The following is a 13,039-nucleotide window of genomic DNA, read 5'->3' on the forward strand; positions in this document are numbered from 1 at the left end:
TCTCTGTCTGCATGTAACACACCTTCATCCAGACCTACCAGAACTTTGTCTCCGCAGCTCCGAACCGATTCTGTTGAGTTTTATCTCTGGTTTCCAGTTGATCCCCATCATCCTGCGCTGAGCATCGAGCTCCTCCTCGTAGCAAATGATGGTTTTTTCAACCTCTGAGAAGATTTCTGCAGCAGCAGCAGTTAGTCGCTCTCTGATAAAATCTCTCAGATGCTGAACTGAAGACATGGTTACTGAAATATTAGCTGAGAAACGATAAAACAACCGTATTCTGGATGATTCCACAGAACCTGATGCTGGAGCCTTTTGTTTTACTTCCGTTGGGGTCACACTGACAGAGCAGCTGATTGGTTTGTTTACAGCCCCTGCAGGACTGGAGCAGCAGACGGGATGCAAAAATTGACCTGAACCTGTCATTAATCGACAGTTAATCATAATGTAGCAAATGTTAACTAAGAATATTCACTGAGCTCCTGCCCTTTTCCTCCTTGGTGCTTTTTATTGAGTGAGACTGCTGGTAAGTTGGGTGCACTGTAATTTATATTTATACATGTTACATTTTTAATAAGACTTTAGATGCATTCAATGTCTTCCTTTATTTTATTTCAGTTTACCCTTTTAATTAATCAGCTAGTCCCATTGAGACCAAATATCTCTTACAAGGAAGACCTGCTGGCCGTGGCAGCAGCAGCACAATCACAACAGAAACAATAAAATATGCTCACAGAAAACACATAATGAAAACTAAGAATTTAAACTTCTGTATTGTAGCCACTGACTGTGAATCAGACGCAGCTCAACAGCGCCATCTTTAGGTTGTAATCAGAATTTTCTTTGTTCCTAAATTCATTACCAAGATTAATGAGTTTGTGGGAACATGAATGTTTTTAGGGTTTCTGCATCATATGAGGCAGATTTTTCCCCATCAGATTCAAATGCAGTCTTTCTTCTGGGCTGATTGGAGCTTCAGTTAAATGTTTTTGTCCATTTTTAGTCCTGAAATATGAAGTAGGAATATTTCAATGGTGTGATTTTAGACGAATTTCTTAATTTTGAGGGCCACAAAGCCGGTTCAGCTGAGTTCATGTAAACTGAAATTGGCCCATTAAAAATGGGCCAATTTCTTTCATCAGTAATGTTTAATAGTGAGTTATATCCTCTGCTGTTGATTTGTTGATGATCTCATAAGGAAGAGCACCCTAATACTATGCTGCATCAATACCAATACTCCACTTAAAGCAGCTTTAATTCAATATTCTTTTGGTCTTCTTGAATTCACATCTTTAACTTTACTGTCTTTATCACATTAACCAGAAGTTAAGTTCAGCTGTTCCAGGATGATCATAATGTTCGCGGCTCTGGAGCCGCTTCCGAATTAATTTAATTTATATTTCTGCTTGAATTTAAACAGTTATTTGGGGTTTGGACATAATCATCAATTAAAAATGATAAAAATCATTGATTGATCACATGGAAGGCTGTTGTTATGTAGTTCCAGTCCAGTCCAGCAGGGGGCGGAAATGGACCAACCAGCTGCTTTGTCTCAATGTGACACCCAGCCGAAGGAAAACAAAAAGACGTCAGGAGCAGCTTGTGTTGACGCAGCTGGAAGACGGTTGTGTTGTTGTGAATCAGCTGAATATTTCAGTAACTATGTCTTCAGTTCAGCTTCAGATAGCGGCCAACTGCTTCTGATGCTGAAAAACAAAACGTCGTTCACTACGAGGAAAACATAATCTGATGGAAACTACAGCCTCACCAGAATCGGTATGAATCAGTTTGATCGGTTTATTGTTTAAGCTTTCAGCATTACTAACAGACTTCAGTGTTTTAAGGTCCGTTCAGACCAGTGTTACGGTTTAATAGGTTTTCATGTTAACTGGTGACTAACTTCCGGTCGCGTTGTTGCCACAGAGCCGAAGGACCCCGCTTAGCTGCCCTCGTCAAAGCCGTTCTAATAAAGAATTAGCAGGCTGGAGCTCTGACAGTCTTTTTGTGTGCTAAAAACGTTTCTTCCAGGATTTAACTAGTTATGTTCGTTTTTTAAACATCAGGCGCTGCTTTAAATACTTGATAATTTTTCTGTTTATGTATTCTCAGTTAACATGAATATTAAAAGGGATATAAACCCCAGATAAAAACAGAAGACACGAAACCAAAAGAAGATGCAACAATTGGAAAAAAGAAATGCTGCAGCTTTGACTAAACCTTCAGACAAACGGTGCGTTCCCACTTCACTTGTAAAACTGATTCTGCATCCTGTCAACTTGTTCAGGTTTGAACTTAAACACTAAATTAACTTGTTACTATTGTTAGAAGATAGACACTATAAAAAATACATTTTATTTTCTGGATTGTCCTGACGTCCTCAGTTTTGAGCTTTCTTATGTTTTCATCTATGACTGCATTATTACACTTAGTATTATTCAGATTATAGTGTTTCTTTATTCCGAGGACAGTGCAGTTTCAAACCCTTTTCTTTTTATGCATTCTGTTTTTATTTGACTTTTTATATTGTTATATTAGTGTTAACTTGGAATACAACATCTTATATCAAATAAATAACTGTATTTTATTTAGTTTCTTCTCCACCAGGACAGCCAAACTGTCAGTGCTGCATAGAGAGCGGCTGTCACATTACTTGTCTGTGCGATTGTTTGCACTGACTCAGCATTATCAACTTGCTGTCACATCCAAAGGAGTTTGATGTGAATGCCGTTTCCTGCCGAGTGCTTTCCTGTGTTAGTCAGAGTACACATCTGTAGTCTCTTAACAGGGAGGATGCACAAAGTTTCCTGATGGGATTCCTCCCAAATATCCAGTTTTAATGAAGGTGGAGTCAGATGGTTCCAATGAGATCTTGGGCTGAAGAATGAGATGGTCATCAATTTAATTATATTAATGATGTCCTCCTTTTTCCCTACAGACCTTCAAAAGTCACATGTCTCCATTGAGACAGAAGCTTCTTCCATCCAACATCTCTGTAGCCTGGGCAGGAGGCCTCACCATAACCAGAGGAAGAAGAACCTCAATGGACTGAAGAGAATCAGATGGAACCAGATCCAATACAGTGGATTAAAGAGGAAGAGGAGGACACAGCACTGATGGAAGAAGAAAAGGAGGAAATAAAGTTTTCATCGGCTAAAGAAAAACAGAAAAAAACAGAACCTTCACTGATAGAAAAACAGGAGAACCCAGACACTCATAGGATTAAAGAAGAAGAGGAGGAGCCAGAATTTCCACTGACAGAAGAACAGGAGAAACAAGAACTACAGAGGATTAAAGAGGAAGACCAGGACACAAAACACTCAAGTTTGGAGGAGGAAAATGAAGAACCAACATCTTTATGGGTTGAAGAGGAACAGAAGAAACCAGAAACCCCACTTATTAAAGATCAGGAGGATGTAGAATCTAAATGGATTAAAGAAAAAGAAGAGCCATATTCAATACTGATAGTTGAAGTAAAGGAAGAAACAGATTCTTCATGGATTAAACATGAACAGCAGAAACTGGAACATTTTCCAACTGGGCAGGACCAGAAGGACGGCTGCAGCAGTGAGGAGGGAGAGCAGGAACAGTCCGTTGCTTTGATGGAGACTCCTCTTCAGGAAGTCTCCAGGAAAAGAGCTGGAGAACCAAGAACCGAGCAGTGTTCATTTCATCCGTCTTCTACAGACAGCACACATCAGGAAGGAAGCAGCTCCACAGTGTTAGAGAGTCAGTCTCATGCTGACACAAAGAATATGTCTTTAAAATGTGAAATTTGTGAACGAGTATTTAAGAAGAGGTTTAACTTGAAAGAGCATTACAAAACCCACACTGGGGAGAGACCTTTTTGTTGTGAAACATGTGGGAGACGTTTTTCTCGATTCAGTATTTTAAAAGTTCACAAGCAAACTCATACAGGTGAGAGACCTTTTTCTTGTGAAACATGTGGGAAAACATTCTTGCGAATTTATAATTTAAATCTTCATCAGAAAGTTCATAGTGGTGAGAGGCCTTTTTCCTGTGACACGTGTGGAAAATCTTTCTCTCGTATTGATAATTTAAATCTACATAAGAAAAGGCATGCAGATGAGAGGCCTTTAAAAAATCAGGCAAGTGAGAGGCCTTTCTCTTGTGAAACATGTGACAAAAGTTTCTCTCGAATTGATCATTTAAAAGCTCACAAGAACATTCACACAGGTGAGAGACCTTTTTGTTGTGACGCTTGTGGAAAAGCTTTTTCTCATATTGGCAATTTAAGTATTCATAAGAAAGTTCATACAGGTGAGAGACCTTTTTCTTGTGAAATGTGTGGGAAAGGCTTTATAAATAGTTCGAACTTGAATGTTCACAGGAGAACTCACACGGGTGAAAGACCTTATTCATGTGAAGTATGTGGGAAAGCTTATTTTATCCGCAATCACTTAAATGTACATCAGCGAACCCACACAGGTGAGAGGCCTTTCTCATGTCAAATATGTGGCAAAGGTTTCATTGAAAATAGGAAACTGAATTATCACATGAAAAGAAAGCACAGAAGTAAGAAATAGTCATTTGACTCTCACTGGTTAACAGTAAATATTTAGAATTTTCTTATTAGTTTGTTTTTTAGTAATATATTAGCAAAGGAAAAAATACTAATGAAGCTTAAACCTGAGTAGGAGTGAAGTTGATGTGTTGGGTTGTTTTGTGGGGTGACTCTGGCTCATTGGGTATTTTTGCAATTGGAAGGTTTTTGGTTTTTAAAGTTTCAAGTTGTAATTTTATAATAAATGTTGAATTTAAACACTTTAAGACAAATTGTTTTTATTGAAAATTTTTGTTGGCATCAAATTTGAAAGTACTTTTTTAGTTTTAATGCAATAGAGATGAGAAAAATGTAATTTTCCTGTGTGTTTGTTAGGAAAAGCTGTTTGAGGTCTTTGGAGTTTAAAATGATAAACTGCACTGACAGACTAGATTCTCCAGATTGATGGAAAGTTTGGGGTCTTTTTTTTCAGATAGTTTACAGATCAGAGGTCTGAACACAGTCAGCAGTGTCTCTGTAAATACAGGTTTAAGCTAATTTATGTTTAATAAATGCCAACATTTCACTCTAATAACACAATGACGGTTACAAGCAGGCCTGGATTGGCAAATTGGGAGAACTGAGGACATTTGGGCCTTAAGCTCTGGTTTTCTCTCTCTATTATTTTTGAACTGAGTTGGTGTTCAGGCACTGGGTTGATCTCGTGCGCCACTGCTGCTGCCCTGGGCTGCAACCGTCTCTATTGGACTAACAGCTTTTGTAGTTTTGTTTTTCAGAGACGTATCCTGACATTCAACCGTCTCAGACACTGGTGTTTAAAGATGGGAAGTAGAAACAGCAAGGATGGAGCAGAGGAGGCTGGAATTAAAGAGGAAACTGGAAACATTTGCAGCTAAAAGCAAAACTGAGCAACTTTTCCATAATAACGACCATGCTGTCAGTAACGTCGCATATGGATGATGAATCGGGAAGGCAAGATATACCAATAGTACATATTAAAAAATTTAATAGTAAGTGAAAATGCAACATTTCTTGCCAGTCATCTCAGAAAGGGAAACATTGCATGAAGTCATCCTCCATTCAGTGATGCATTCCAAACCTTTGTTTCCTGTAATTTTGGTGATTATGACTTGCAGATAATGAAAATTCAAAATTCAGTGTCTCATAAAACCAGAATACAGTGAATAATGTGATTATTGGAATCAGTTGGATTCACAGACTGCTGACTGGACAGAATGCATGAAATTATTAGATCATCTGCTTCTGTCATTTAATGTTAGAAACTTTCGTCTTTGTTCTGAAAGCCAATGCAGTGAAAAAAGCTGCTCACTTGTTTATTTTCACACTGAAACATAGAAACATAAAAAAGTTGGTTTGATGATCAGTTACACTTTAGGAATGTCAAATAAATATAACCATTCAATGCTGTCAAACGCTTTTTCAGCGTTCAGTGACCGTAACGGGTTTAATATTCAGAAGTCACAAAGTTGCTGGAAGAATTTCACTATAAAAATCTTACTTAAAAATTTCTAATAATATCCATTTATATTTGAATGTTTTATAAACCTCAGTAGGTTCATAAAACCAGGAGCTCAGGAGGGTTTTTTCTATGGCTGTTGAATTTAAATTTTGATGCCAATATTATGTATGATGGAGTTGGTTGGTTTCAACCTGATAATATGGAGACTGATCTGAAGACGGCTTCAGGTGAACAGCAGAGGCTTTATTTAAAACCAACATCATATCGCAGCACAAACTAGAAGAAATCCAAACCGTAGAACTATTTCAACTCGATGTGTGAATCAGCACATATACTTTAACTTCATCTTATAGCTGTAAGTTTAAACGGTTTTCTACATGAACATGTTTCAGGCTGCAGCTCCGACTGTTCAGCTGTTAAACTACAAACATCCTTCAGTCTACCGTCCTGTAAAAACCACAGCAGCAACAATTACAAAGCAAATTTAATTCCTGTGTTTAAGTTCAACATTATTAAACCAAATGTGTTTCTTATTCAAAACAAAGTGAAAAACTGCTAAAATATTCAGACATTTTGGTTTTCACAGTAAAAGTATAAAATATATTTATCAAACTGAAAAGTTCTTAAGAAAAACATTGAAAAATCGAATGAAAAACGTTGTCAACAACAACCATCAGTAGTTTATGAACTTTAAAACTGGAAGTTTTAAAGTTATGAATTTAAACTTCAGTTTGAGGATTTCAACAAAAAGTAAATTTAAGATGTTGGTGTGGAGAAATTTCTCCTCAGTCTTCTCAACAACCACAATGTAGATAATTTAAGTTTACAAACATCCATTTCTGCACAGCTCTCTGCACATCAGGATATAATAAGGTTGAAGTCCAGCCTTTGATTAGGCCACTCCAACTCTACAAGTCATTAGTTTGGTTCTTCCTGTTGTAGATCTGGACTAAACTTCAGCTGCTGGACAGATGGACCCACATTTGGTCTCAAAGACTTTGATACTCTGAAGAGTAAGACGAGCCCACATCACCAGCCCTCCACCACCATGCTGGGCTGCATCTATGAAGCATGTGCCAAGAGTTTTGATCCCATCTGATGGCATGAAAATGTGTTTGTCCATCAGGTCAGAGCTGCTGGTGTCCAGAGGTTCACATCGTGTCTAAAGAACGTCTCACCTTCATTTCTAGTTTCAACACAATCAGTAACTTTATTTTCTAATACACTTTAAAAACTACCAAGAAAAGTTTAAATATTTCTCACAGTGAGTCAGTCTGATGCGACTTCTCATGTTTGTGTTTTTGTTTCTACAATCATCAAATAAGCTTCTTCCACCTCTGTGGGTTTTCTGGTGCACATTTCATTTAGAGAGATGTTTGGATTGAGTGAAAACATGTTTACTCCAAACTTATACAGGAAAAGCTGTGTGACTTTCCCATGCCGATCTAAACATGTTTTATTCTAGAAGCTTTTCACAAAGCTCTCCCAGGAGAAAGGCCTCTCACCTGTGTGGCTTCTCCGGTGCATGTTTAATAGATAACGTCTAGTAAAACTCTTCCCACATGTTTCACAGGAAAAGGGCCTCACACCTGTATGAATGTTCTTGTGGGCATTTAAATGACCAATTTGAAAGAAACTTTTCTTGCATATTGGACAAGTAAAAGGCCTTTCACCGGTGTGGGTTCTATAGTGAACATTTAATTGAGAACGTCTAGCAAAACTTTTACTGCAAGTTTCACAAGTAAAAGGCTTTTCTCCAGTGTGGGTCATGTAATGCTGTTTTAAGTCATATTTATTCTTCAGTAATCTCCCACACACCCCACAGCTGACAGGCCCTTTCCTGGAGTCGGTGTGGGACTGACCCTCTGACACGGTGGAGCTGCTTCCTTCCTGATCTTTGCTCTCGGCTTCAGCAGAGATGTGAAAGGAAGGATGCTCAGTTCTTGGTCCTTCACTCAGATCCCGTCTCTGAAGTGTGAAAGTCTCCATCAAAGCAGCAAACTGCTTCTGGTTCTGCCTGGTCGGTAAAGGTTCTGGTTCCTGCTCTTCAAAATTAAACACCGGAGACTGTGCCTCCTCCTCTTCCTCTTTAATCCATAGAGATCCTGGTTCCCAATGTTCTTCAGTCAGTGGAGGTTCTGGTTCCACCCGTTCCTCTTCAGTCCACTGACATTCGGCTTCGTCCTCATCATGACTGGACCTCCTCTCCTGGCCACAGGCCTGTTGGACGGTAGCAGCTTCCTCTTTAACCGACACATGTGGATTCTGGAGGTCTGTGAGACAAAGGAAGAGATCATTAATATTGATTGATCGATTGATGACTGTCTCATCTATCAGGTCAATAAGTGACCAACAGTTTTCAGCCCAATAGATTTGGAGCTCTAGCAAGAAAGTGTTTAAATGAAATGCAATATTTTAGGTCACTGATATCTCCAGAGCACTAGGTGATAAAACATTAACATCACTGTTACTTAATGATAAACGTGTCTAGTGCAGACGGCAGTGGAGTTCAGGTCTAAACCAGCAAACCACAGGATGAACTCTGACCTCCAGCCACTGTCACCCATTAAAGAACACTGTCTGTTTTATTAACACACAGAAGTAAGAATATTGTTTCAGTTCACAATAAAATAAGCCAACAAATACTGGATGTGTTGTCTTTGCTGATCCGGCACCAGACATAATCTAAACTCTTTACATCGCTATAATTTCTTTCCTCTTTCTCCAACTCTTTGAATTACATCATTAATCTTCTTCTCTTTTACCTCCGTCTCTTCATTCTCCATCTTTCTGTTTCCACATCAGCACCTTCATCCAGACCTACCAGAACTTTGTCTCCGCAGCTCCGAACCGATTCTGTTGAGTTTTATCTCTGGTTTCCAGTTGATCCCCATCATCCTGCGCTGAGCATCGAGCTCCTCCTCGTAGCAAATGATGGTTTTTTCAACCTCTGAGAAGATTTCTGCAGCAGCAGCAGTTAGTCTCTCTCTGATAAACTCTCTCAGATGCTGAACTGAAGACATGGTTACTGAAATATTAGCTGAGAAACGATAAAACAACCGTATTCTGGATGATTCCACAGAACCTGATGCTGGAGCCTTTTGTTTTACTTCCGCTGGGGTCACACTGAGAGAAAACAGTTTATTGGACCATTTCCGCCCCCTGCTGGACTGAACTGGAACTTCATGTTTGGGGTTTATAAGCCTTTAGTATATTTATATTATATTCACTGAAGAACTGAAATATTTCCTAAGGGTTTCACAAAATACGGCTACCGCTTGTAAACCATATTCTGTGTGTGTTTTTTTTTTTGTTGTGTTTTTGTCCACAAAAACCATACAAGTAATTATTTGGTGCACAAAAAATTTAAAGATTGGAAAAGTTAATGTATGTTTCAGGTAACGTTATGCTGTTCCGCTCCAGCCCAGCAGGGGGCGCAAATTGACCAATCAGCTGATTTGTGGAGATCCTCAGCAAAAGGAAAACTGAAGGATTTAGCATGAGGTTCTGTGGAATCATCCAGAATACGGTTGTTTTATCGTTTCTCAGCTAATATTTCAGTAACCATGTCTTCAGTTCAGCATCTCAGAGATTTTATCAGAGAGCGACTAACTGCTGCTGCTGCAGAAATCTTCTCAGAGGTTGAAAAAACCATCATTTGCTACGAGGAGGAGCTCGATGCTCAGCGCAGGATGATGGGGATCAACTGGAAACCAGAGATAAAACTCAACAGAATCGGTTCGGAGCTGCGGAGACAAAGTTCTGGTAGGTCTGGATGAAGATGTGTTACATGCAGACAGAGAAGCTGCTGCAGCTGAACTGTTTTAGCTGCTGCTCTGATGCTACATGACAACAGATGTCTGAGTCTCTGAAAACCAGATGGAGATCATTTCAGTCGCCTGACTAAAAATATTAATGACTTAACAATAAACAATAAATAAATAAAACTGAACCATTTAGGTTTAGTGCCTCTGAATTTACATGTCTGTGTGTATGAAAATGAAACAATCTAAAAGTAATAAAGAACATTCTAGTATAAATCCCAGGATAGACGGGAAGATGAAATTTTGATTCGAGATGCAGGGTATTGATTAAGGAGTTAATCTAAAGCTGACTGGTCGTATTTATTGATGAACAATTAACGGAAGTGACGTTTTTCTTTAGAACCTTGTGAATGTTGGGATACGGCTGCAGGTCTCGTCTAAGAAATCATTGACATCCTTAGTGGAATATTCTGAAGGTCCAATTAAGCAAAAAAGTCTTTCATAGTTTTTAGATATTTCTTTATTAGTAGACTTGTAATTACATTTCTCTACTTTTCTCCAAATGACAGAAATATGAGTTTTTTTCACTGTCAATCCATGTAGCTGTTGATCTTATCTCGGTCATATAATTTAATCTCCATCAGTTTCTTTTTCCTCTTTCACATTTAGTTTGTAAATCAGTGGGTGATCTGGACTAAATTACTTTCATCTATTTCTATCTTCCTTCTCTGTTGACTCTAAAACAAGGTTAGCAGTAAGATGCTGATTAACTAACATCCACTTGGCTCATGAAGTTTGTTGTGTATTTTCTCTCAGCAGCAGTGACTGTTGACTGGTAACTGGAACACAGCCTCTGTTTGTAGATGGTTAGACTGAAATGTACTTTGGATCTGAGGTTTTACAAAGAAGCAGTTCCTTCACTCAACATAAGATGATTTCTGCTAACTGCTCTGGTTCCTGAACCTTTTTGTCCTGTTGACTCCTGATACTTTAAAGGGAACGGAAACAAAGTAACATGAGGAGAAACAGCTGTTGCTTTTTCTATGGGGCTGGACAATATTTTAAAAAGGAAATACTGGATAAACTACCAAACTTCAAAACAAACTATGAATATTTTAGCAAAATAAGCTGAAGTAGAAACTCATCTAAAATGTTCTGTTAGAACCAAATGGTTTTCTGAATACTGAACTAAAGAGGGAGACATGGGTCTTTATTTGGGTGATGTGACATCAGCCCATTTTTTTATAATAATTTTGCTGCCTTTAAAGAAGACGGTCATCAATTAATTTATATCAATGATCTCTTCCTTTGTTCCCTCAGACCTTCAAAAGCTAAATGTCTTCACTGAGCAGGAAACTTCTTCCATCCAGCTTCTCTGTAACCAGGGGAGGCGGTCCAGCCACGAGGAGGAGGAAGCAGAACCTCAATGGACTGGAGAGGATCAAATGGAACCGGATCCTCCACGGCCACCTGAACGCACCCTGGTGGAAGGAAACGAGAACGCAGAGTCTTCATGGGACAAAAGGCCACAGAAAAAATCAGAACCTCCACCGATTGAAGAATGGGAGGAATCAGAAACTGATTGGATGAAAGTGGAAGAAGCAGAACCTAAACCTTCACCGTTTAAAGAATCTGAGTGGATTAAAGAGAAAGAGGACCCAAGAAAACCACTGATTGAAGGACAGGAGGATCCAGAAACTACATGGATTAAAGAGGAAGCAGAACCACTGATGGAGGGAGTAATGGAGGAAGCAGATTCTCCTGTTGGCTGTGAAGGAGAGCCAAGACCTGAGCAGCTTTCTTTTCATGTTTCTCCTGTAGTTGAGAGCAACGATCAGGGAGGAAGAAGCTCCACCGGGTCACAGACTCGGTGCTACACTGACACAAGCAACATGTCTTCTGATAAGTGTGGTATTTGTGGGAAATCCTTCAAGAAGAAGTTTAACTTGAAACAGCATTACAGAACCCACACTGGAGAGAGACCTTTCTGTTGGGAAATACGTGGGAAAAGTTTCTCTCAAATTAGTAATTTAAAAGCTCACAAGAAGATTCATACAGGTGAAAGGCCTTTTTCTTGTGACTTGTGTAGGAAATCTTTCTCTTGTATTGAGGCCTTTTCAAACATATGGAGAAGATTTCTCTCTTTACAACAAAATGAATTCAAGTGAAAGGCCTTTTGCTTGTGAAACATGTGGGAAAGGTTTTATACATGGTTCAAATTGAAGTGTTCTCAGGAGAACCCACACAGGGCATTGATGGGGTCAGTGTTTCCAACAGACGGTAAATTATGGATGTTGTGCTTGTTCAGTTTCCTGTCATCCTTCAAGACTGACTGGCTAAAATAGGATCGTTTCTAATTGTGATGGACGGCGACACAGAGGCTGTCAGAATAACCCGAGGTAACCATGACAACCAGGCTGGAGACTTTAGTTTAGCAGCAACAAGACATGAAGTTACTTCTAAAATTAATCATGCAGGTTAGATTAAAATGATTGACTTTTCTTACTTGATTATTTCTGTGACTAGATTAAGCTGTACTGACCCTCACTAATAAATATCAAGCATAAAGAAACAATTAAAAGATGGTGCGGACTTGGACTTACATGGTTCTAGAAAATTAAAGGTTTTAATAGGTTTCTTTGGCCTAAGCTACATTAAAAACATCTTTGGGCGCCTGAGTCACTAAAACTAACCTGCTTGCAACAAAGATGATGTATGGAGAAACAAAATATTTACTGGTTTCAAATTTTAAAGAGAGTTTTCAGTATTTAATGCAGAAGAGATGAGAAGACACTAAACGAGTATCTATGAATCTGATCTGGGTTCAGTTTGTTTGCAGATCAGACGTCTGAACACAGACACAAGGTTAAGCTAATCTGTGTTTAACAAAGGGCAACATTTGGCTCAGTGTTACTGTAACACTGATTTATTAATTTGCTTCATTGTTAATATTCATCCCACTGTTCACAAAGTGACATCATTTCTGCTGAATTATTTTTGTCTCCACTGGGAGGAAACGGTAAAAACAGAAACATCTTCAGGTTCTCAGTATTTACAGCAAAGGTTTGTGATGCGTCAACTTAATTCAGCAGTAAATGTTGCAATGGTTGTTTTTTAACTTTAAACTGGAATCTAATTATTCTGCATGTCAGCATACAGCTCAGTTTTAATAAAACATGTAAATCATAAACCTTATGTATTAAGACATATGAGGCCTTGGCTGTAAATAAAGCCGATTGTGGTCAGAGAGCAGATCTGAATCTGTTCTCAGTG

The 13,039-nt window shown here is 38.7% G+C and overlaps 4 protein-coding genes across 7 annotated transcripts in view; 2 read left to right on the top strand and 2 right to left on the bottom strand.

The window, feature by feature from the left end:
• The window catches only part of LOC106939501 (gastrula zinc finger protein XlCGF7.1-like), a 7,106-nt gene extending 6,662 nt beyond the window's left edge, over positions 1 to 444 (bottom strand). For both annotated transcript variants that reach the window (XM_015021899.1, XM_015021898.1), the window contains exon 1: positions 39 to 444. In XM_015021899.1, coding sequence (XP_014877385.1) covers positions 39 to 444 — 406 coding nt within the window. The remainder of the gene's footprint in view (positions 1 to 38) is intronic.
• A 2,594-nt stretch (positions 445 to 3,038) lies between these two features.
• On the top strand, positions 3,039 to 4,788 carry LOC106939499 (zinc finger protein OZF-like). Of its 2 annotated transcripts, XM_015021896.1 has the most exons (2): positions 3,039 to 3,233; positions 3,267 to 4,788. In XM_015021896.1, the coding sequence occupies exons 1-2, from the start codon at positions 3,060 to 3,062 to the stop codon at positions 4,542 to 4,544; spliced, it is 1,452 nt and encodes a 483-aa protein (XP_014877382.1). In that variant the 5' UTR covers positions 3,039 to 3,059; the 3' UTR covers positions 4,545 to 4,788. The 2 variants fall into 2 exon arrangements, with proteins under 2 accessions (XP_014877382.1, XP_014877381.1); XM_015021895.1 differs by having other exon boundaries at positions 3,039 to 4,788.
• A 1,436-nt stretch (positions 4,789 to 6,224) lies between these two features.
• LOC106939503 (oocyte zinc finger protein XlCOF8.4-like) lies at positions 6,225 to 9,154 on the bottom strand. Its single transcript, XM_015021904.1, has 2 exons — positions 8,827 to 9,154; positions 6,225 to 8,275 (listed from the first exon to the last, which is right to left on the bottom strand). Exons 1-2 carry the CDS (start codon positions 9,023 to 9,025, stop codon positions 7,464 to 7,466), a joined length of 1,011 nt encoding a protein of 336 aa, XP_014877390.1. The 5' UTR covers positions 9,026 to 9,154; the 3' UTR covers positions 6,225 to 7,463.
• Positions 9,155 to 9,326: 172 nt separating this feature from the next.
• LOC106939502 (zinc finger protein 62 homolog) lies at positions 9,327 to 12,965 on the top strand. 2 transcript variants are annotated; one of them, XM_015021903.1, is made up of 3 exons: positions 9,327 to 9,767; positions 11,087 to 11,831; positions 11,938 to 12,965. In XM_015021903.1, exons 1-3 carry the CDS (start codon positions 9,569 to 9,571, stop codon positions 11,987 to 11,989), a joined length of 996 nt encoding a protein of 331 aa, XP_014877389.1. In that variant the 5' UTR covers positions 9,327 to 9,568; the 3' UTR covers positions 11,990 to 12,965. The 2 variants fall into 2 exon arrangements, with proteins under 2 accessions (XP_014877389.1, XP_014877388.1); XM_015021902.1 differs by having other exon boundaries at positions 9,328 to 9,767; positions 11,087 to 12,965.
• The last annotated feature ends 74 nt before the right edge of the window (positions 12,966 to 13,039 follow it).

Source organism: Poecilia latipinna, unplaced genomic scaffold (assembly GCF_001443285.1).
Source record: "Poecilia latipinna isolate Pla-1442-1.1 unplaced genomic scaffold, P_latipinna-1.0 Scaffold2893, whole genome shotgun sequence".
Classification (NCBI taxonomy): domain Eukaryota; kingdom Metazoa; phylum Chordata; class Actinopteri; order Cyprinodontiformes; family Poeciliidae; genus Poecilia; species Poecilia latipinna.